The 24,414-nt window shown below is 45.2% G+C and overlaps 1 protein-coding gene across 5 annotated transcripts in view; it reads right to left on the reverse strand.

Moving 5' to 3' along the window:
• Positions 1-378: 378 nt before the first annotated feature.
• Positions 379-24,414, reverse strand: part of RGS6 (regulator of G protein signaling 6) — a 103,027-nt gene continuing 78,991 nt past the window's right edge. For 3 of the 5 annotated variants that reach the window (XM_080617983.1, XM_080617986.1, XM_080617985.1), the window contains 2 exons: positions 22,055-22,144; positions 379-557 (listed from right to left, as the gene is read on the reverse strand). In XM_080617983.1, coding sequence (XP_080474109.1) covers positions 507-557; positions 22,055-22,144 — 141 coding nt within the window. In that variant the 3' untranslated portion in view covers positions 379-506. Of the gene's footprint in view, positions 558-14,459; positions 14,514-22,054; positions 22,145-24,414 lie in introns of all 5 variants that reach the window. The other 2 variants (XM_080617984.1, XM_080617982.1) reach the window with 1 other exon arrangement.

Raw genomic sequence — 24,414 nt, forward strand, 5'->3', positions numbered from 1 at the left:
ATTAATCTGCAGCAGAAATTCATTTGAGATTTTGTGAGAAGGAGAAGCAGCTTCCAGCAGATATTTTATTGGATCCAGACGACCACAAGAAAGGGAGCAAGTGAGATTGCGGCACCATCTATTACAGCCATGTTTGTGCAATGGAGAGAAGAGATGAGGGAAAAGTACCTGTCTCTCTCAGCTCTTCTTTCTCTAAGCTGTGGTCGGGTCTGTTCCCTTAAATAACATGACAGCAAGCCCTTGCCTTGTTGACCTTCTACGTATGGTGAAGTGCTCCTCGAAACCCTGGTCAGAAACAAAGTACCCGCACAGAGCTCGGTGTCCTCACAAAGCTGTGCAGGTAGGAAAGTGTTGATGTAAACTGTGATGAGAGGCGGTCCCCTGGTGCGTGGCTCCGCTTGTGCTCGCTCAGGCTCTTTCCCTTGCAGGGACTCGTTCTCCCTGGAATACCCCATCCTCAGCAGCGGTCCCAAGTGTCCTTCCCGTGGGGCAGTAGGCTGAAGACGTCAGGAGGACTGCATCAGGCCGGTGAGGCGCTTGCTCGCCAGAGACTTTCCCTGGAAGGAGGAACAGACAGACAGACAGGCAGAAGAGACCAGGAGGTGTGAGTGATGCTGTGGATGGTTTGACTGTGAGTAACAGGCAGGCACCTTCCCCCAGGGCTGCCCATTCTGGCTTTGCCAACAGGGAGGCAGGTGATGGGGGATGAGCAGACCCCCAGCATTTTGGGTGCCTGTGATTTTGCCCCAGGCAGGTAGTTTGGCAAGGAGGGCTTTTGGCTAGTGATGTCCAGGTGGCTATAGCTGAAAGCTGTTTCCTGGGATGCTGTTTCCTGGGACACTGTCTCCAGTTACCTGGGAACCGGTAAAAGCAAAGCCCTGTCCTACACTCACTGCTATTCATCCTGCCCAGGGCTGTCCTGCCAGTGCCAGGCCACAGCTCCCATGCAGAGCACTGCTCCAGGTCCAGAAAAGCTGCAAAATCACACTGCTGTGAAAGCTGGGATGTCCCTTGCACAGTTTGTGAATCAGTATCACCTGCACAGCATCCATCAGAAATACATCTATTGGAGAAAAAGCTCAGCCTGTCCCTGTCCTGTCACCATCCCACTTTGCCCACTCCTTGTTCTCATGTGTCCTTGGTCACTGCTTGTCTACTCCTGCCTAGCCTCCCTGTCTTCCTCAAGCTCTCCTCCAAGCTACCACCGCAGGTTCATGGCCGTGGCAGCCTTGCTTGCATACTGCTGGCATCCACGTGGGCTTTCTCACTGACTGGCAGCAACAAGGACCAGGGAGAAGGTCACCTTCACGTCTGGATCCCTTCACTGGCTTAGGCCATGCAGCTCCTGCTTTTGGGAGCAAGGCAGGACTTACAACTGGTTTTCTCCATTTGCAGACTACAGGAAGGGTCTATCCCCACAGGGGATACTGATGGCTTTGCAATTATTGATGTAACAGTGAAAAATTGATTCAAGAACTGCTAGGTTACTTTAGTGAGCTTTCCTCTTGAAAGAAGACTTGTTTTTCTTAAAAGAAAAAGAAGTCTTGGTTGAAATAAACATCCAGGGAATACCAGAGAGCTGTGGAATACCTAGGAGCTCTTAAACAAGCTCCTCTATGTTACTATATTTAGCAAAGCTTTCTTTTGCAATAGAAAGTCTTAATAATTGCTATTTGAAAGAAAGAGCCACAAAAAGAGCAAAGAAAACAGATGATACAGTGGAAAAGAGTACGTGCAAAACTTAGGAAAATTTGAAAGGTTGAATTTACCAGGTTATTTGAAATAAGCCTTATTTAACAAGTTAACATTCTAAGAAAAAAGAAACCCCCCACTCTGATTTCTAATCTCTTCCCATTTAGGGCTGTTCCAGCAGGATGTGACAGTTTCCTACAGAAGCCTCATTTCATTACCCAGAGGTGCACCTTTTACCACACAATTTGCTCAGCTGCACAAACACACATGGCCTGATCTGGCCACTTTCTGTACATCAGAAGTCGGCTGCTGGAAACGCTGTCATCATTCAGACTGTCCTGCCCAGGACCAGAGAGCAACAGTTACAGCTCCGTGGCTGCTCCATCTCTACAACAGAGCTCACACCAAGGGCACGGCTGCCTCCTGAGCTCTACAGACATGCCAGCACCGCTGCCATTTAAGGCATACGTGCTTGCTTTCACTATAAATCTAATCCTTCACTACTATTATTTTTATATGCAGTTCTGGGAAGCTTGGCACAGCGCTGCCCTGGAGGCAGCCAAGTCTTCTGTGGGGCAACATGGCAGTGCTTGGGGGGCTGCAACTGTGGCTGTCCTTTTGCTGCTATTGAGTAATACCAGAGAAAGAATGATAAGGAATTATCAATTCCTGAATCCCATTTATGTGAAAAAAGAAGGGAAAGATGTGGATGTAATTTTTTTGAAGAATAACAGGGCTGGTTTTAGAAAAAAGATGTTAGTTTCCACCTATATTTGGATACATCCTTAGGAACAAAAAAACCAAGTAAGCCTTGGGTGTGTACAATGACTGTTCAGGCAGACTCTAACTAATCTGCAGCAGGCTGTTCGTCTTCTTATCTCCTCACAGGCAGGCAGCTTGGGGATATGCCAGCTCCCTCATCAGGGTCCAAGCGGGCTGAGGAGCAAACACTGTTCCACAACCAGCCCCAGTTTCAACATGCACGTGTTCAAAGCGGGAACAGGGTAATGCTGGTGCTGGGCTGGGCTGAGGGTAGGGAACAGCTGGCAGAAGGGCTGCCTTGGGGAAGGTGGCCAGAGCTGATGGCTGTGGTTTGTGCAGAGCAAAACCTCGCTCACAGGTTTCCCAGTGGGAAGCTGCTTCCAGTCACGGGCAAAGGTGGAGGGCTCCATCTGCAGCTCCCCCATTCTGAGGGAAAGGTGTTAGCCTGGGAACACAGATCTGACTGCTGGCTCTGCAGCAAAGTTCCTGCCTGCAGGGTGGGATGAGTCCCAAGTGCGGAGCCTGGCTGTCTGGGAGGATAACTGCACCAGGGAAGTGTGAGGTGCAAAACAGCTTCGTGTGCACAGATGGGTGTGTGAAGCTCTGTTTCAAGACAGTGAGAAGCAAGTAGTGATGCTGTCTGCTTGGCTGTTGTGTCCACCTCTGTGATATGACAGATGGCAAAAGGATCCCTGGAATCACATACAGGGATTAACGCTGTGAAATTTTTGGCTACAAGTGAGAGCGCTGGGGTGTAAGTAAGTGTAAGATTCAGCTTTGCTATCAAATAGGCACACTGATGTAGGGGATTTTGTTTCCACTCAATGCGGAGACAAGCATCAGCCTCACAGTGTGGGTCTAAGCGATATGAATATCTGCAGGCTGGAGGTGGATAGGATGCAGACATTCAGTTTTGGATTCTCTCATCTTAGATATCCTCGTTAAAACAAAGAGGATCATAGAATCATAGGATCAGGAAAAAAAAATGCATTCCATTAAGAAAAAACTGGTATCTGTTTCCTGTTACTAAAAAGAACAACAAGGGAACAAAACATTGTGTTACAGGTGGAAATGCTGCATGGGTTCCAGGATCCACTTGCCGAGGTAAATCAACATGACTCAGTTGCCTCCACAGAACTGCTCCTGATTCACATCAGTTGAGGGGCTGGTCCATGGCATCTCTGTTTCAGGTTTAGCCCTCCAGGGCTTCTTGGGCACAAAGTCCAGCAGGAGACACAAGAGGTTTGTGCCAGCTGACTGATAAAAGCCAAAGCATAGCACACATGGCAGCTCCTTTGGGATGGTGTGGCAGCTTACCCCCAAAAGCCAGCACCTTCCCCAGCACCCCAGTCTGTCTGTCCAAGCCCCCCGCTCCTGCTTGCCATGGGTAAATCAGTTCATAGTTGGGTACAATACATGCCAAACATGTTCAGACCTGAGTAGCCATGTTGGCTCTCATCTGACACTTGGCTGGGATTCCCTCGGGGGGAATTCTGATGGAGTGAGGAAGTTTCAGATTATTACAGTGTGAAAGTTTGGCACAAAGAACACCTAGTTTCTTTAGAAAGGCTCAACCAAAATACATGATTTTTTCCTCCCATACATCTTTGTTTAGCATGAAACCAGTGACTGCCCACACATTTCTACCTCTCTTTTCCCTGTTGAAGGAAAATGTCAACAACTCCTGCCCTATTTCCAGGAGAAATTTCATCTAAGCTGTGCTGGCAGGGGATTTGGAAAGCATATGATTTCAAGCTCAGCACACAACAGTGCTTGTTTTACTCTGTTGTATGCATATGCTGAATAACTTAAGGCGAGGTAAGAGTGGATGTAAGGGGTAAACTTTTTACATGGGGTCTAAAGCTTTTAAAGATACCCCCAGCCCCCCAGCTGCAAAAGATTTGTCACTACTAATTAGGGTTACAACAATTAAAACCCCAGACTGTTGTCACTCAAGCAGCATAGCACAAACAGTAGGGCATATGTTGTAGGGCATATGCTGTGTGTCTTGTTGGATGCAAGAAGGCTTTCTTTTCTCTCATTCCCTGCAAGCAGCTGAGCTGTAACACAGCTTTTAGGCAAGGACCACGTGCAGCTTCACTATGTCTTGGTAAAGGTAATGTCCAGTTCTCTTTATGCAGCTGAATGAATGATATTTTTTTTACCCCTGAGCACTGGGATGATAGGAGCCTCAGGTTTTGGAGGCAGTGTAAAATCTGAATTTTGAGTAACCTAAGGAAAAGGTCAGGAAATTCTTAATAAACCTTATGAAACTGCCCCCAGAATCTGACTTCTAAGTACGTGGCGCATCCTACTGCTTGGCTGCATGTCAGGCAGAGGACCAGACCCCAGCACTTGCGGACCATCAGGGCTCTCACTGAGGCAAAGGGAAGTAAAGTTTAACCTGTAGGTCACAGGAGATACTCAGCATCTTTTATGGCTGAGCCTTTGCTGAGCAGCTACTAAACTAAAGTGTAAAATGCAATTAGCAATTATTTTAATGAAGCAGAATTCAGCAATTTAACATAGGCAAGAAGCCAAGTAAGAGGAATAAAAATATGTCTGGGATTTGACACAAAAAGGAAACAGCATTCCTTTCATACCTCCTGTACGAGCCAACGGAGTTTCCATCTTGCTCTTTGCTTTTATCTACCAAAACCAGCACTTTGCACAGCTGGGACAGAAGGCAAAGGCTGTGAACTAGCTTTTAAAAATAATTTTAAATAGAAAGTTTAGTTTTATCCCGTGCCCGTGGTTTCACACAACGTTAACGTGCTCTGCCCAGCACAGAGTGCAGTTCGTGTATCTAGCATGCGGGCATTCACCGCCACCAACATGCACAAGCCAGCACTCCCATGCATGCCATCAACAACTTACCTGAAGACCCAGACAGGATTTATCCCAAAGGGAGCTTTGTGGATACAGTGACAGGGAAGAGGGAGTACGTGGGGAGCTTCTGGTATGGCAGCACAGGCTCCCCTTTTGCCATGTCAATTACAGACCAAAGCACTTTCATGCTGACTGTTCACCTCCTCGCTCTCCAACCACCAGCTTAGGACTTTGCCTGCTGTAGCTGGTTCCACTTCTTGCTTTCTAGCCCTCTTTTGTGGTCAGGGCTACCCTTTTCCCAGCATGCTGCCCAAACTGCTCCAGCCAGAAGCATCACCTTCCTGGAGAAGAAGCCATCTCATGGGGAGCTGCGTTGCTGCAGCCCTCTGTAAGACCCTCAGCAGAGGCCGGGTGCTGGTCTGCATTTCCACTGGAGATGAGCAAACACATTGCCCATCAGCTTCAATCTGAGGTTTTCCACGTGGTGACAGCACTGCTCGGATTTCCTTCTAGCTAACAGAATTTTGGCAGTGGACAATGTCCTGCCACCAAACCTTACTTCTGAAGAAAGAGATTGCCATGGCACTGGCCCTACCAGCACTGTTTGGTTTTCAATGTTATATGATGCTTCAGATCTTTGGGAAATTTAATTTTTGTGTCAGTTTAAAAATATCCTTTTTATTAGATTTTTTCATTAAAAGATACATTGCAAACATAAGATAAAGTAACAAATTAGTGAAGTTAAATATGAAACAGAGTTAAAAACATAAACAATACAGAAAAATAACTTAGTTCAACACAAAATAAACACAGACACATAAACTATGAACATAACATAAATCAGCACACAAAATATAGTGGGCAATACTACCAATTACACACTGACACTGACTGGATATAGGAGCTGCAAAGTGGCTGTAGAGGGCAAGCAAGGGAGCATGCAGGATGCTCACCCATTCTCACCAGCACAGTCCCACAAGCTACCCCAAACCCCTGCAGAATGGGCTCCACTCCCCTTGTAAGGCTTGACTGACAAGTTACCTGAGCTTCTTCCCATTACTACTTACAGTGGAGCTGAGCAACCATGGGCTGGGTTCCAGCTTATATCACTATGGGAACAGTTCAGAGCTGCAGCCCAATTAAAATTGGTATTGTCCATACCCATTTTATTTTGTAAGGATTTCCTGTGCTTCCTAAGTGAGCCATTACACTTTGCTTTGAGAAATACCAGCACACCGCTGCATATGGCACAAACCAGCAGCTGACACAAGCACCATACTCACCTGCTCCTAGAACAGCTTCAGAATGGTTGGAGCTTTCCTCTACCATTCCACCAGCAGCATGAGGAAGATCCTCTTCTGCTGTGGAGCAGTGTGGGCTCTTTGCATCTGAGAAAGTGTCTGAGCCAATTGTGGCACCATTTGAAGCAGCTTATGGACTGCTTGCACTTACCACACTGAAGGAGAACACTTTTCTATTGTAGTGACAGGACAAGGGGTAACGGGTTCAAACTTAAACAGGGGAAGTTTAGATTGGATCTAAGGGAGAAATTCTTTACTGTGAGGGTGGTGAGGCACTGGAATGGGTTGCCCAGGGAAGCTGTGAATGCTTCATCCCTGGGTGTTCTAGGCCAGGCTGGACAGAGCCTTGGGTAACATGTTTTTAGTGTGAGGTGTCCCTGCCCATGGCAGGGCGGTTGGAACGAGATGATCTTAAGGTCCTTTCCAACCCTAACTATTCTAGGATTCTATGATTCAACACAGTCCTGCCAGCTGGACAGCCTGTAGCTGCAGATACAGGACCTGTCCCTCCCTCTGACAATAAAAATGGGAAGATAGAGGCACAGATGGATCACTACAGCCAGTATAAAATGGTATAGTTTCAAGCCACCTCAGAAAAGGCCCTCATTACAGGTTGCTGGTCTAGCTCTCAGGAGGATGTGATTCTGTTCTTCCCTTTGTGTGCAGTGGACTCGGGTTGTTTAACTGGCTTCAGTGGGACTGGGAACCAGAGTGTAAATATCTTACATAGTCAGAGGAAAACAGAAACACCACTGAAATATCAAATCTCTCTGGAGTGTCAGAATAAGCTTGGCTGAAATCACAGCAGAGTCTAAGCCCACCCACCCTCCCAAACGTCTTGCTAAGGTCCTGAGTTGGTATCTGCAGCTAGCAGCTAGAACTCTCTGTACTGAGTGGTTGCTGACTTTTATCTTCCAGAGTTTGTGTGTAAAGGACAGTAAGTATGTCCTGAACTCTGTGTACTGCCTTTCATCCAGAAGGATCCCAAAGCATTTTGCAGACTGTACACACAGGGGTCACCCACCCAGCGCTGGCAGGCAGCTGCCATTCTGCACCAGCAGCACTACACAGCAGTGTTTTTAGGAAGGGAAGTGAAGAATAACTTACCCATTAGAAATTACGAATACTTATCCTTTAAAGGAGCCCCTGTATACAGAACAGACTAAATAGCATACATGTAACACATGGAACTCACTGCTTACCAAACCAAGTCAGCTAACATGACAATACCAGCAACAGACGCGATGTACTGGAGCATGCAGCAACCAGTCAATACAGGCCATGCACCCAGTCCTCCCCAGCATTAGGTACTGACACTGACTGGCTATTGCAGATAAGAGAACAGAGAACAGGCTGCAAATGCTGACTAGATCCCCTCACATGCTGGGTACATTCTGATGCTTTTCATCACGTATGTGATGCAAGTACCTTTTCCCAGTAAAAGCCGGTATTTGCTAATGACTGGAGTAGTGTAGCAAGCACATTTTCTTTTAAAGGATCTTTCCAAAGATAAAAATAACCCTTTTCCCAGGTTTCTTTCCTTGGTGTCAAATCTAAGAAACATTGGCATTCCTACAGCCTTCCCTTCTAGCTGTCTGTTCTGATATCTACTTCACCAGCATCTCAGTGTATCACCTTTTTATACTTTCCAGTTTTGCAACCACTATTCTCTACCCATAATGGCTTAAACCTTTGTCTTTAAGATATTGGAGGTAGTGAATACTTTCCATGCCCTCAAATGCTGTTATCTATTTATGCAAGCTGGTAGAGCTGGGAAAGTGAAAAGTGGGAAAGCTGCTAAATGTACAACAGTTTTATGAGATTATCAAGGAACCAGATAAAAAGAGAATCCTGGTGATATCAGGTAGCAATTCTTTCTTCAGCCTTATGCTTTCTTCACTGTGTTCATGGCTAGTATTTGTAACCCATCACAGCGACACACAGCTGTGCAAAATATCACACACTTCACCTGAGAAAGATAAGATCCCATCAACACATTTCATGTGTGACACCATACTCATGAATTAAGAACAGGACCAGGACAGTCAAGTGTGACTTGGACTCTGACTCAACAGCAGACAAACTGAGAGGACATAAAAACCAGCATAAGGCAGTAGCTGTGGCCAAAGGATGAAACTAAGGTTCAAGAAATGGGAAAACGATGTCAGGGAAGAACAAGGGTAACAAACACAGAGCTTGAAGACAAGACTGCTAAGAGAATTTAGGAAGGGACAGCCAGGCAGGCAGGCAGGGTAGACACCAAGACTTTCATACTATGTAATGTAAATGAACAGATATACGTGGGACTGAAACTAAATGTAGGACTACAGATTTGTCTAGGAGTGAATTGAGGTGCACTTACAGTCCTGAGCCAAGGATAGTTCAATACAAAATAAGAAAAGATACCAGAAAACTAAAGCAGAGGAAATGCTATATGAAAATGCCAGTTTGCACCACTGCAAGGAAAAGGAGGGTGTTTCAGGTTCCAGACAGAAAGCATACTGGCCACTAAGCATTATAACTATATCAAATACAAGATCTCCAGTTGTATTCTTGTTCCTGGAAAAATCATTCTTGCATAAGAAACCTACAGTGCTTCTGGATAAGAATACAAACCCAACCTGCTGTTGCTAATGCAAGGACTACAGCAGCTCCTGCTTACCAGCTTCTGCCTACTGCAGCGCTGTCTCCTATGGTTAATGAAGCTGGGCCAGTCTGCCGATTCAATTATTCACCTATGCCTGCGAACTGAGACAGTCTTCAGTCTTCATTGACTTGCTGTCCCATACAAAATGTTCCATAATGTCCAGAATTCTTTAAAGTAAGCTCATTAGAAAACTTTCATTCTATATTTTTAATCTACAGTCTACTTCCCAAGCAGCTCAAACACAGACCACCTCTTCCTTTACCTTATTCTCTTTCTGCACTAAGTTGAATTTACTACTTGGAAAAGCTCCCTGCTTTTTCATACCTGACTGCTTGCTACATTCCACACCTCTGTATCTGGTGTCTTCTACTATGCTGACTTTAAAATAAATCTGAGTCTTTTAGTCTCATGACATACTTACATTTCCTCTACGACTTAACAGGAGGGCTCCTTTTCCCGTTAAGTATTATACTCTTTACCACCTGTATTGATGAAAGCTAAAGTGAAGCCTGTAGCTCACCATGTGCAAGTGTAGGCTGTAGGCAGCCATGACAGGCTTGTGCACATCACACCTCTGCATACACTGTGCTGTACTGTTACAGCTTGAGGAAGAAGGCAGGGAACACAGGCTTCCCGCAGACTCCAAGAACCAGTTCAAAGTCTGGCATTTGCATCTTTGCCTACCCTGTCCTGTGCAGCACTCTCTGGCTGGGATGTTGGTTTTGCCTGGAGCTGCCAGGTGCTGCCATTGCTTGGGCTGAGTTTCACGAGGGGCTCTGGCCAGCAAACACCTCTCACTTCTCCCAGGTAGTACAACTATTCTCTCTGTCCTCAGAAAGAGAGGCACAAAACCTTTACCTTCTTTAGGTAGTCCCTGGACTTTTTACATGGGCAAGTAGTGACAGAACAAGGGGGAATGGCTTTAAAATGACAGAGGATAGATTTAGATTAGGTATAAGGAATAAATTCTTTACTATGAGGGTGGTGAGGCACTGGCACAGGTTGCCCAGAGAAGCTGTGGCTGCCCCATCCCTGGCAGTGTTCAATGACAAGTTGGATGGGGCTTTGAGTAACCTGGTCTAGTGGAAGGCATCCCTGCCCACAGCAGGGGAGTGGAACTAGATGAGCTTTAAGGACCCTTCCAACCTGACCCATTCTATGGCAACATAATAACAAACACTATGCCAAGTCAGTTGGTTCAGACAGGAGTTGTGAAAATACTGAACAAAACCTGTATCACTGGTCTGGCCACTCTCCTGTCCTTGAAAGCCTGAAGACTGAGAGCTCTGATCCTCTCAAAAGCTGTACATATGGGCGCACCTCTTGTTCTTAGAAGAAGTGTCAGCTGGGAGTAAAACACAGAGATCTTCTCAGCTTTGAGTCACCACCCTGATACTGAGTCAGGAATTTTAGCGCCAGTTTTCTTACAGGGGAAATTCCTTCCTTGGAATATAGCAATTTTAGAAAAGTTTGGATTCATCTCTGAGTATCATGGCCCAGGCTTATCTAATTTTCCTACCAAGGCTGGTATCTGCAGGTAAAATCCCTGTTATTAGTGAAGTGACCATTGCTGCTTTTAAAGATAATAATCAAGATGCTGCAAGACGTAACAACGGAACTCCCTTCTGTTTCGCCCTTTATTATATATATATGTCCACCAGCACAAGTTAAGCAGAGACTTGGTGGCTTCCTTTGTGAGGCAAAAGCAGCAGTGGCTTCCCTAAGTGTACTTATTAAAATATATTTTCCTTCTACGCGTGGCCCTGAAGGATCATCTCAGCTTATGAGAACTAAGCTTCTGCCTATCTGATTATTAAATCATTTCTAAAGCAGATGGGGAACTACAGTGGTTTAAACAGCTAGGCTGAGACTGCACAGCTAAAAATAGTATAGCAGGCTCCTTTTAATTAGTAAGATGATCAAATATGACAGAAGAGGGAGATGTAGATATATGGATTTGTGTGTATGTGTGTCTTTAAAATTAAGTTATTACCTCAATACCAGGTATTATTTATAACATATATGATACATGATGTCTGATTTTTATGATGCTATTTATCTTCACTTGGGAGAGACGACAGGCTAACTCTGCTTTCATAATGTCAATCTTCGCTGTATTCAAAAGGGAAATTGTAATAAGATAAACCTGCCACTATGTGCAGTGCCATCATTTTTTAAATGAGGTGGATTAGTAAGTGCTCCAATGCAATAGACTGTCAGATCTGCAGCTCACTGAGATTGACCCTTCCATAGGGCCCTCATAGAGATCATGGAAGAACCAGTCTAGCTTTATACCTGTGATTTCATGGCATGGGAACCTGGCTTAGAGCCAAAGGGGTGATATCTATCCTACCACTATGCCACCCATGTATTTTTGAGGACTCTTCAAAGCCTTAACAGGGGAGAAATCTGTTGCCCCTCTGCTCCAGCACTGGCCCTTTGGTGTCCACCAGATGACTGATGACCATGATGTTTGGTCCTGCCACTACACAACTACTGTCCAGGCTGCTGTGGCGGGCTTCCAGGAAACATATACTGATGCCACGCTTCATGCAGGTAAGCAGAGGAGGTTGAGGATGTCTGGCATGTTGGGCACTAGGTCAGACAGATATCCCTTGCTCCAAGGGGAACCCAAACAGGGAGGCATTGCAAACTATACCCTTCACTACAGGAGGACCCAACCAGTGGTGGGCACAACCCCCTTCTTGGCCATTGCATAGAGGTATCAGCTTGTACTTTGAAAGGACCTGGAAGTAAAAGATGAATCATCACTGAAAATCTTGCCAAAGATTTTCCAGCCAAACCTTAAGCATATGCTTAACTTCAGCACACTGCAGGGTCAGCTAGAATACGTGATCCTGTAACGAGCAATCACTAAAGCATAGTGGAGCTCTGGGAATGAAGGCTGCTGTATTGCTCTACTCCTACACAGTTGGGGGAATGCAGTGCACTTTGGAGAACTAGAGCATGCAGAATTAACTTTGTCTTAATTTAGTTCTCTGAGTACGCCATAAAGTTATCACTTTGGTAATGCAGTCCTCTGAGGACGTAATGACGCGCCAACAGAGTGACTATTTTCTCATCTGATGGTAGTGACAAACTGCCATAATGCAAAGTATGAAAAATTCAGACCCTTCCTAGTTCTGTTAGCTACCATGCCATTGGAAGATGACATTTTATATCTGTATTAAGAAAAATTATAGAAAATGTTTACAGTATGCGTGCTAGTAAAACAACAATGAACTAAAGCCGACCAATCTACAAGGATTTTCTTTACAGGTACTTAGATTATAATTCTACCATCCCAAACAGAGCTTGTCAAGTTACCCTTCAAATCAAATGCAAGAGAAAAATCCGTCCTTGGCTGTGTTACTATAAACCCAGCCAGTCTAGTAAAGTGAGAGTTACTCTTCCATGTATTTGGCAAATCTGGGAGCAGAATTTACCACTCGGTGTAAATATTTCTGCATAGTTTGTTTTGAAAAGAATCTTGCCTATTCCTCTTTCTGGCAGACTCTTAGAAAGTAGTAAATATGCAGATGGGCATAGTGATATATTTTGTATCAACATATTTTAAATGTGTGCATATGCATTAGCTATATAAATACATTCCCCAGGAAGTCTGCCAGTGGATATACTACAAAGCTCTGCGTGTTACATTTGGGTTTGCTTGTGCAGTGGCATGACAGCATCAGAAAGAACCCCTATAGGCTTATTTGCTCTACAACAGCTCACACTTACCTGAGCAGTTACCCCTTTTCTATCTGTATGTACAAATATTTTATATTTATATGCTATGTGTATGTATCTAGTGTATATATAAATATACATACATACACACAAATGCAAATATATGTACCGTATATATACATAGAATCACAGAATCACAGAATGGTTTGGGTTGGAAAGGACCTTAAGATCATCCAGTTCCAACCCCCATGCCATGGGCAGGGGCACTTCCCACTAGACCAGGTTGCTCAAGGCCCTGTCCAATCTAGCATGCCTTCGTTATAAAGCTGTTGTAAAGCCCTAACAAGGTTTATGAACTTTCTATGAAACATTGTTCTGTACAGTAGCTTCTATGGGAATCAACCACTTGATGACTGTCTGCTGTCCCAGTATCACCTTGCAACTAATGATGGGTGATACATGAAGACCATAGCATTATGCCAAAACCATATGACATACCAAGTCAAAGTGTACTACTTGATACTAAGCAACGTAAGAGTAATTCCTCACTGAGACAGTTGTTGCATCTTCAGCTCCAGATCTGTGATTGCTCTGTGCTGTCCCATGCACAGTCTGTCCCACTCTGTGCTGTCCAGTATCCTTGCTCCTCCACCCCACTTGCAGCATCTGCCCCTGGTCCTGCCCCTTCTCCCTGCTCTTCTCTTTCTCTGGAAAATCTGCTGCACGTGCAGATCTCTGAAAGCAAGCGGGACAAGTGGGTATTGCCCAAGCATTGGGGTCCTGCTTGGGGGGGCTGGAAAGAAGCATCCCTGGCTGGCCCAATGCTGCCCTGTGCTGCAGCATCCTTTCCCAGCTGGACCAGCTGCCTCCACCTGGAAGGACTGTCTGGAGGTTGGACACTGGTAAAGGACAATAGAGGAAAGGACATCTGTTGACTGCCCTTGAGATCCCACTGTCCCCTTACTAAAAGGTTTAACAGTGTCATGTTTCTTGCTGTTACTGTACTCAATTTCTGGTATCAGCATCACGAACTAGTCAAGGGGTATCACTCATCACTATTTACATAAGCATTGGCAGAGGGGGGCAACGGAGGAAGCTGCTGCAGTGCTGTGGGTGGATATGGATGTGTATATGCATATGGTATCATTAACCATGCACTATACAACCATATGGATACTGCTGCAATGGCGCTATGAGAATCATGCTCTTCTACTTCATTGCGCAAGGAAAAGCCACAACAATTACTGTAGTGGGAGCACAGCAAAAAGGCAACCTTGCATTTAATTCTAGACAAAAGTCAATCTGCTTTTGCAATGATGATAAGCTAGAATGAGCATTATGGAATTCTGCTTCTTGCCCACCCACCTCCCCCCTTCTTTAGGGCTACAATTTAGATGAGCTACAGTATTAAATGCCAAAATCGGCAAAAATGCTAGCTGCAAAAATAAAGGATGTAATAAAAAGTCAAGCATCCACATTCCCCCCAAGTGAAAATGAAGCTCTGAGGAGAGGGAGGAGGGAAAAAGAAAGGAACTTACCACACTGCGGGTGAACTTTTCTAGAGAAGTTCTACGACCTTGCTCATTCTCTGGCTTAACAGGGAAAAAAGTGCAGAGAAAAAAAATACAGAAGAAAACCCTTCAGCTTAAATGCAGTTTTTCAAAACAGCAGCAAAATATAAAGAAGCAGCTAGGGGGAAATGTTGTAAAGAAATGTAAAAAGCAGAAATCAATGTTTGCAAGAGCAAACATAAGAAACTAAAACCCCTTAAAGAATGAGAGACATCACTACTTCTACTCTCGGAGAATGTCACCTTTTCTCCTGTGAGTTTTTTGATCAGTTCAAACAGGTCTGTGCATTGCTGCGTCTCACAGCTATTGGTATTGATTTCTTGTTCACTGAATTTTCTTTCTGTGGTTGTTTGAGCTGGGACCTCTGATTCTGGTTAACATCTGCCAAACAGCTGATTGGAGGCTCCCATCCACTTGGTTTAGAGAGACGGAAAAAAACCCACAGTAACTTTTACAGTGTTAAAGAGCAATGTGTGAGTGAACACAGCGCTGGAGGAAAACCGCCACTGAAATCATTGCCAGGGAACCTACACTTCTCCATTTATCCAGAAGGTAGAAGCACATTTCCAGTAATTTTGGCTACATCAAAACACATGACAGCATAGGTATGCCTGTGAAAGGTCACGGAAAGATACAGGCAGATCTGGGGCACTTGTATTTTTGTATCTGGAGTACAGGACTATTCATATGCAAGAAAACATCCAACTTCACTGTGAGAAGACAAGCGTGTGCATCATGGCTTTATTAACATATCCCTGAGAAGGCTGCTCACCACAGCGCTTCATTCACTTGGCACAAGGGAGATGTAATTGTCACTAACAGGGAAGAACTAAATAATTTATTGGCATGTTTGCTGGAATATCTAAGAGAAAAACATTGTTATAGAGAAGAATCTCAGTAACATGAAGGAAAGCTCACTGCAGTCACAAAGCTGTGGTTGCTGCTGATTTCCAGGAGAGAAACTTACTTTAATGTGGTGAGCCAGTGAAATGGAGGTGATAAGATGAAAGTAAAACTGCAGCAAGGGGGGATAAGGAGCTACATGTATGGGAAAGCCAAAGCAATGGGGGTGCTTGACACTGCACTGGAACCAAGCGTTGCACTGTAGGTGCTCATCAGAGGTACCTACCTGCCCTATCGTGTGCCACAGATTTAGCTGCAGTAACAACCCCCAGGACAAACCACCAGCGCAAAAATCAGATAGAGAAGATGTAAGGAAGCCAAAGTATATCAGAAAAACTGGATGAGAAATTGTGTAGGTGAGTCTAGGCAAAGCCTTTTGATGCTTCTGCATGCTCATCACAGCTGCCACAGCCCTCTGATGGTCTACAAGGTTAGTCTGAAGCATACGAAGCAGAGATGGGGCTGATTCTCCTCACTGCATCATCAGAGATGAGAATAGAACATAAGGCTCTTTCAAAGCAAATATTTTTGTCCAAAGCAATATTCTTTGTCCAAAAGAAAGAGTCAAGCAACCTCCCTATTTATAACCATCTGAAGATGACACACCACCAGCTCTGATGTCCCAAAGGCGGAACCAAAAGTGAAAACTACATTTTAGCCAACACTGACAGTGGAGCCAAGGTCCTAGAGCATGTGCCAAGCAACAAAGCAGGCTTCCTGTCTGGAAGGAAAGCAGTAATGTACCCAGTCCAATGCTCCCCAAAGGTGTATTTATCATGCACTAACCCAGGGGTTAGTTGCCTCTCCCTGCATGTGAGAGGAGAGGAAAGGGAAAAGAAACGTCAGCCTCACTCTTCTGTTGAGCATGGCAAAGTGCAAGTGCTCAAAGCATCACAGATCCCCTCTCTGAAGAAGCCTCAGAGCTGTCCCTGCACCCCGGGTTGGCAGAGGTGACAGAGAATTGCTGCAATCCTACTGCCTTGGCTGAACGTGTCAGAACGAGCACGATTGAGGACAGCAGTGCACAGCCATGTGCTGGCCTCTGTGCTGGACTCCTGCAGAAGTGGCAAGACCTACCAGCAGCCAAATTAAAGACACAATTTCACCCAGGAGAAGAAACACCTAAAGAAAAGACAGAAAGTTCTGCAAGATTCCTGTGGGCAGCAAGGCACTTGAAGTCTACAGCATCCTATTGCCATGGGCTGAAAATCAACATCTGGTCCGACTGCATTTTAAGTGGAGATTTGCCATGCACTGGGGCAAAAAAGTGAGCTGCTGAAAACGGACCACACTGTGCCCCTGTGCTTGCTGTCAAAATGTAGTGTCTCTGGTTTTCCTACTTGCAAGGTGATGCAGCTTCCCACCCAGCAGGAAAGCAGGCTGGTGGTCTCTAAAGATGATGAGCATCTTGCTGGGGTTCTGAGAGCACAGGGGGGACACCCACAAGGCTGTTTCCCTACGACAGCTGAAGACATGCATGGGGAAGCAGGCACAGAGAGCACTGATAGCACCCTACCAAGCGCCTTGCAAGCACAGACTGCAGCAACCCTGCACATTTGGCATAGTGATGGCAGGCTGGGACCAGCTGGATGCGTGGAAAGCTCATCCCCATAGCATCCAGCTCTGAGTCAAAGCGTGACATTTTCTAGTAAAATAAGAAGCAGCTGAGGCAGGCTGGCTGCAGAGTGATGAGCTGGTTCGAGCAGTTTAAATGGCAGCGGGTATGGGTGCTGGCTGCATAGGTCACTGGCTCTTCCTGCCTGCTCGCCTGCAGACCGCGTGGCTGGCAGCCTGCTGCGGAGGTAACCGCCTGCCCGCATCCCCCCAGTGTGGCTGGAGGTGCGGAGTGTGGCCGCATGCACAGCAGAGGAAGGAAATGTAAAAATAACAAAGTGAAAACAAGAAAAGGGACCAAGTCAGACCTTTCTCAGTCCTGTGAACATATATGGGCTCCTGTCTGACAAGGCTGAGGACCCCAGGGCTGTGCCTGCTGCAGCACCACGGCAGTGTTTGCACAGACACACACTGCGACTGTGAAGGGAAAGGCAGAGAAACGCGTGCGTGCCAGGTCAAGCAGTCCTCCTAGGTGCTTCTGGATGTGTGCATTTGGATAAAGCCTGAAACAACTACCCCTGCTGCACATTAAAACCTCTCAGATCAGGTAGGTGCAGAAAAATAGATTTCACCCCTTAGGAGCTGTTCTGTAATTATTTACTGTCTCTTCCAAATTTTCCTGTTTTCCATGATCAATTATTTACCAAGCCATCCCAATTTCAAGTTCCTTTGTGTAGATTTTGCTGGCACAGAGCACTGTAAGTAGAAAAAAACTTATGAAAACCAGCTGGCATTGATTATTAAAAGTAATTACAAGAAAATTGCTCAGCATCTTCATAACACTCAAGCCAAGTCCTGCCACCGAATCAAACTGGTCATGTGTGCCCTGATGGGATCAAGATGGGAACAGAATCTGCAGTAGGAATCTTCCTGACAGTATAAAGCAGTCAGGACAAAAGATTTGGATAAAAGCAATGCTTCAAAAGGTTTATGCTGAAAATGGAGCCTGCTCGTCATGGCATGAAGCTCCTAGACATTGTCTTGCTGACGCTTTTTGCCAAGGATATGAAAAGGGGTAGGAAAATATATCCAGAAGCTTGTTCTTCTGCACTGCAGGTCTGCAAAAATCTCTTTCTCCTTCCCTGAACACATGTACACCAGTGCAAAGCGAGAAAGCAAAGGGCATGTACAATGCTACCAAATGGCTGGAACAGGATTTTGCATGTTTTGTGCCCTTTTGTGCAGGACCACGGAAAACTCACCCTTCTCTGAACCAGCTGGAGAGGAAAACTGCTCTAAACCAAGCAAAACCAACCTGCTCTTCCACCGGTGTAATGGGGCTCACTCCCATGGCTTCTCAGCCCATCTGCAATGCAGCCACAGCAGCCTTTTCAGGATGCTCCCCTGCCTGTGGGCAGGGCTGGATCATGGGAAGCCATCCTGTGCCAGGCTGACATGAATGCTGGTGCTGTGACACCTCAGATGCTGCTTCAGCTAATGCAGAGATGCCCACCCATGTCATTGTTGCACCTTTACAGGGAATAATGAGAAGTGCCTTGAGGTCTCCTCTGTTCCCTTCTCTCCCTCTCCTCAAAAATATCTAACAGAGCATGTGTCTGGCTGCTCCTTCACTGTTGACAAAGCTCCTGTGCAGCCCCTTTCATGGTGCACTAACTCATCTATGCTGCTTTTTCCCCAGTGCATAAACCCTGGCTCTTCAGTCACATCACCCAGCTTGAACACCTCCTTGCCTTGAATAAGGAGGTTTGTCATGGCACTTATTCTGAGGTTTGCTGCTAAGGACAGCCAGCCACCATTTTGGCTACCATGGAGGAGGGCTGGGTCGCAGCACAGTGGTGATTACCTGCTGTAGTCTGCAGCAACGTGCATTATCTACATGCAGGTTGACATGTGACTGCCCAGCACAAGTGGGGTGTGTTGCACACATACTCAGATAAACCACGATGAGTTGGTTGGGATCTCAGCACCACCTGGATAGTTCTTCACCACTGAGCTGACCGCTTTCAGCAGCCCCATGATTTCTACCTGCTGCAGGGGGAAGACTGGGCAGGGAGGCACAGAGCTTGAATCAGGCTGGGTGTACAGCTATTCCTCTTGAGGACAGGGCTCTTCCTTCATTCCTCCTCTTCTCCAGCCTGGCAGGGGAGGAGGACCTCTGTGTGAGGCAGGGAGCTACACCCAGCTTTCCCCCTCTGAAGCTCACTGCTTCCAATCACACCCTTGCTGGAGGCCAACCTCATGTTCCCCACTGAGCACCATGAATCTGCAGGATTGAGGCCAATAATGCTGTGGTTATTTGTAATAATGACACTGGGAAGAACAGCGAAAAAAAGTTTAAAATGGATTAAGAAATCATGTATGCTGGTCTGTACACAGGCTACATCCACTGTCTTGCATCAGTTAGTGGAGTGAACAATATGTTCCTTTTATCCTCCCTGGTCCCCCCTCATAATTCCATCATTGCATCTCAGTCCTGACCCATAACTTCTCCTCCCTTCCTGCCCTCCATTACTGCTCTCCCAGAGCAGGGAGGGGAAGCTCCCACATCTGTGGTTATTGTACAGTGTGGAAAAAAAAGTAACTCTTGAAACCTATAGTATCTCACAAATCTCAAAAATGCCAAGCATGTTTTGAGGCACTAATCAACCCTTGCCACCTCTCCACTGTGCAGGTTGCTAGTATCATTCTCATTCAACAGAGAAGAGGATATGAGGTATGCAAAGTTGAACCTTCTTTTCCCCAAGGTCACACAAGAAAGTAAGTGGGGAAACCAGGGGAAGTGCATGGATTTTGTGGCTCCAGTCACACAGTCAATCTTTCCCTTTATCCTGCCCTCTTACCTTGCCACAACCCACTGCTGGAGGGCAAAAGATCCCAAATGACATAAACTTTTCCACAAAATATTCATGTGTAAATCTCAAGCCATAGCGAGGTTCATTTGCTTTGCGCAAGCAACTCCTTTAGCCCAAGTCTACCATGCTGTGCTTCTGACAGAACTTATTTTCAGTAATAAAAGTAAGGCTATGTCATATCACTGTGCTATACAGGCAATGTTAAGATAATGTCTTTGGGACAAGACACACTCATGCCCCAGAAAGATATACTCATCAAGTCTTAAACAACTGCAGTGAATTTCTACCCACATCAGTGAATCAGGACTTTTTATGCAGGCTCTAAACCAAATCCTTCATCCATGCAGGCTTCTCTCTTCCTTCCCTCCCTTTGCAGCTATTTAGAGGAATTTTAAAGGGATGCTTCTCAAAGCCGCAACAAAGGTCTTACCATGTAGCTCAGAGTACAGAATCTTCATGTTCTTTCTGTCAGCATCTCTTGTACATAAACTGTTTCCAAAATGTTCACTTGCACAACACAATGCAATGTGATTGCAAAGAACCTCACAGATTCTGGGGTAATATCAACTCCCTATCCGCATTGTGTGAAGCCTGGTGAACAACACATCTGCACAGATCTACTCCTGACTTTTTTTGTGCCTTGCTATGTTTACTCATGCACCCACAGCTCCTTCTAAAAGAAATTTGATTCTTACTTTCATGGCTGTGTTAACATGACACCAATACCTGCTCCTCTGGCAGTTTGCAGGGGGATGAGGATGTCATGCTGTCACATCCAGGGCTTGATCTGACAGGAAACAAGGATTGCAAAAAAACCCCCCTAAACCACCTCCGGTTTGAATGGGCTCAGCTGGGAGAAGAAAACTCTCCTGATTTTAGGCACTTCACGGGCTCAACGGAGTCTTGGGGAAAGAGGAACAATTAACTGCTAGGGATAGGAAAATGGCAAAGGTTTTTATGCTTTTTACTATCAAAGGACTTTGCCTTGCACCTCCTTCTTTTCCCACAGCCTCTGAACTCTAAGTCAGGTCTAACCTTTCCAAATGTAAGCAGCACTGGTTTATGCTGTCTCAAACCAGAGATTTTGAAACAGATGACCAATGGCTGCCCTCATTACCTTAATCCACCTGCCAGTAGTCCCAGGCACAGCAAAGAGAGGGGTTTGTCTCCTTTCGTTACCATATACATGCTTTCAGGGCAGACAATGACAATCAGGACAAAAATACCACTGGGATTTCATTGTATTGTGCCGATGCAATGTAATTTGGCAGCACACAGAGAATGCAGCAGAAAAACAGCAGGGAAGACAGTGATGGGAAACCACACACTCAGGCTGCAGGAGTCGGCAGTCAGTTTGTGTACAGTCATGGAAGCCAAATGTAAGTGGGACATGTACACATGTACATGCATGCACATGCATACAGAAGGACACATAGACTAATGGGAATACGTCAGGAGGTGCAGAAAGCATTTGAACACAGCCACAAATGCAGAGATCAAGTAGCTTATCTCCCAGCCCCTTCAGAAAGAAGGGACACTTGGACAGGAGCTGCCGTAACTCTTATCTAATCACTCCCTTCCTACATTGACCTGGGGGTTCCTGGCAGAAACATGGTACTAGCAGAGCACATGCAGAAACCAAATAGGCTAAGAAGAGCTCAAACCCAGTTCTTCTCTAAGACAATGTGGCTGGAATTCTCGATTACTGCATGGGAGTTCTCATCTCCAAGGAAAAGGAAACATCTCTGGGGAGCCAAAAGCAAAGGAAAGGGAGAAAAGGAGCATAGGAATCACTGCAGGGGTCTATAGGTAAGGCATCCAAAGGGAAGATCACATGGTGAGGCTAGGGCTGTGAGAACCAGAATGGGTGAAATTTGCACCAGTAATGAATAATTGCTGGGTTCTGCTTCTCATACCAGACACCATCTTTGTCATGAGGAAGAGGCAATGCAATTTTAATTGCCTGCACTGAGTTTGGGCAACAGCTGTGCAAGACAAACATTTTCTGTATTATTTATACCTTGGGTCACCATGTTTTCCCCAAAACTCACACTGAGGCTGTGCATACGGATGCTGTACCCCGTGCCCCCAGTGAAGAAAACAAAAAGTGCTCATTCCTTTCTTAAATAAAGAAAAAAAAGAAACAATATTTTCATTTTCACACTAGCAGCAAGCAGCAGGCAAGAATCAAGAAGTGTTAAGAGATGCAAGCACGTCCTTTCCAACAGATACCTTCTTCTTTGCCAGCAATAAGTCCTGGTAAGCATTCGAACGGAGGAAGCGCGCATAGCTGTCACTCTTCATCAGCTTGTAAATGTGCTCCTATGGGACGGAAGGAAATGAGAAACAGAGAATTGTTATCAAACCTCATTTAGACATCACAGGGATTTAAAACACAATGAATTAGAAGGAAGAGAGACCGATCAAAGTTCTAATTAAGTCTGCTATTATTGATTATCTGTGTTATGGTAGTGTACAAGAGGACCATCCTGGGGCAGGACCCTGCTGTGCCTGGGGCTGTACGAACACAAAACAAAGAGATGGCCCTCACCCTCAAAACTGGCACACATTATTTAGTAATCAGTGTTATTCTGCAAAGACTGCAACTATCTGAAGCCCCCAGATTATAAGCAGGTGTCTAGCCAGACTGAAACTACTGGGATGTCTCAAGAAGGAAGAAATAAACACCAGAAATTGTTTCACAGATTAGGTTTCATTTTACCACTCACAGATCTTGAACTATCACCCAGCACTCCCTTCCTGTTTACAGAGGAGAACTGATACTTGGGCACATTTCATCTCCACTGAAGATACATGCCAAAAGCAAGCCAACCTGTTAACATCCTGAAAAAGCTTGTATTTCTGGTGACTATGCAGGGTGGTTATACAACTAGACCAGATGTGGATGGCTATAACATATGCATAAAGTTATGTTAGATGAGTCCCTTTCATAGGCTCTTTTCTTCTCCTAGCAAGTCAAACCACTGTTACCAGTTTGCTCTGAGAGCACTTACTATGCACACCTTCAAACTTACAAAGTGGTGTTTCATTGTGGCAGAACTTAATGCCCTTTTCCTATCTATCTCCTTGCTTAGTTTTACTTTCCTGCTGATAATCCCTTAACAATCAGCTCTTCTTCTAATTGTCCCTGGATTTGCAATAGATATTACCCCAAACACCAAGAAAATAAAATCGAAGTACTTTGACCAAATAATGACTGAGAACACACTAAAGGAACTCAAGAGAAAAACAGGCACCCTGAGCATTTCTCTTAGACTTTGCCCAGGGAAGCACTTTTATAGAGTTAATGAGCAATTTTATCTATCCTGATTTACACAATGTGAAATATTCTCTCCTGCCCTAAAGCCACTGTACATGAAACTTTAGAACAGCCAAACCAGACTGAAGATGCATAGGTTATTTCACAGTGTTAACAAGCCAAGCAGAATTCCCTTATCTTCACCATCATGGGTAATTAGTGATGACCTGTCTATACACAGAAGAACTGCTTAATTCAGCTTTCTTGCACTGTTCAGTATAGTCTTAAAAGGGGCATAACTGCCACTGGGTTTCCTACAACACAGCATAAACGTATCCTTTGAGCTAGAACCTGGTATAGAACAATTTTTACTGGTTAATTTCCATACTTGCTTTTAGACCTGACAGTTCCTCATTTGTGTAGCACTATCTAGCTGAGGGATAGCAAAAGATTTTGCAATACAAATGCTCAAATAATGCAATTTAGCAACTGTCACCCTTCCTTGCTGCAGAAAAACACAACGGAGGGCATATCTTTGTACTTCTCACCTATAGCACTGCCATGACATTTCACATCCAGCTGTGGGTCATTTGCTTTATTTATTCAGGACAGAATGAGCCAAGTATGCACTAAGACAAGGAGAGGGAAAATAATGCATGTGATGGATATGGTAGTCAAAAGGTTTCTATTCCTTGGTGTGAATAACGATTTTCAATATCAGCTGTCTTTCAAATACTTCATCTAGCAGAAATTCAGGATTTGGTTGATTTAAACCCAACCTTATTGCAACCAGTTCACCTGTATTGTTACCTTTTAAGGTTTCTCAAGCAGACTCCATGTCCTCCTAATAAAAAACCCTGCATGACTATGTACCTGAAAATCTTTTTCCTTCCTCTTCCAGGACTACGAGAACACTGATGAGTAAGTAAGGCAGCCACCACGTAGCCCATTAACAGCGAAGAGCCTGGGAGGTTTCCAGAGCCCTCCTCCTCCTAGTGGTCCTCCCCTGTAGCAACCAGTACATGCAAGCTGCTGGTGGAAGGGAGTGCTAAGGGGTGCAGGAAGGTGCTGTGGGTAAGGTGGTGCGTGACAGAGGTACTTTGATTAACATTTTGATAGACATGTATTTTATTGTTGGTTTTTCAGTGCCTTTGGACTCCAAATGGTTTCTTTATCTGTGGTCAGACAACTGAGTTTGCTCTGCCACACAAACAGGTTACATGAGCTGTTTGCAGGCCAAGGAGAGCACTCCAGGCTGGCCATACAACCTGCCAGCACGTCAGTGACGACTATCATTCTTGCTCATGTCAAGATGACTTCATGTGTTTGACCT

Source organism: Psittacula echo, assembly GCF_963264785.1.
Source record: "Psittacula echo genome assembly, chromosome: 5".
Lineage (NCBI taxonomy): Eukaryota > Metazoa > Chordata > Aves > Psittaciformes > Psittacidae > Psittacula > Psittacula echo.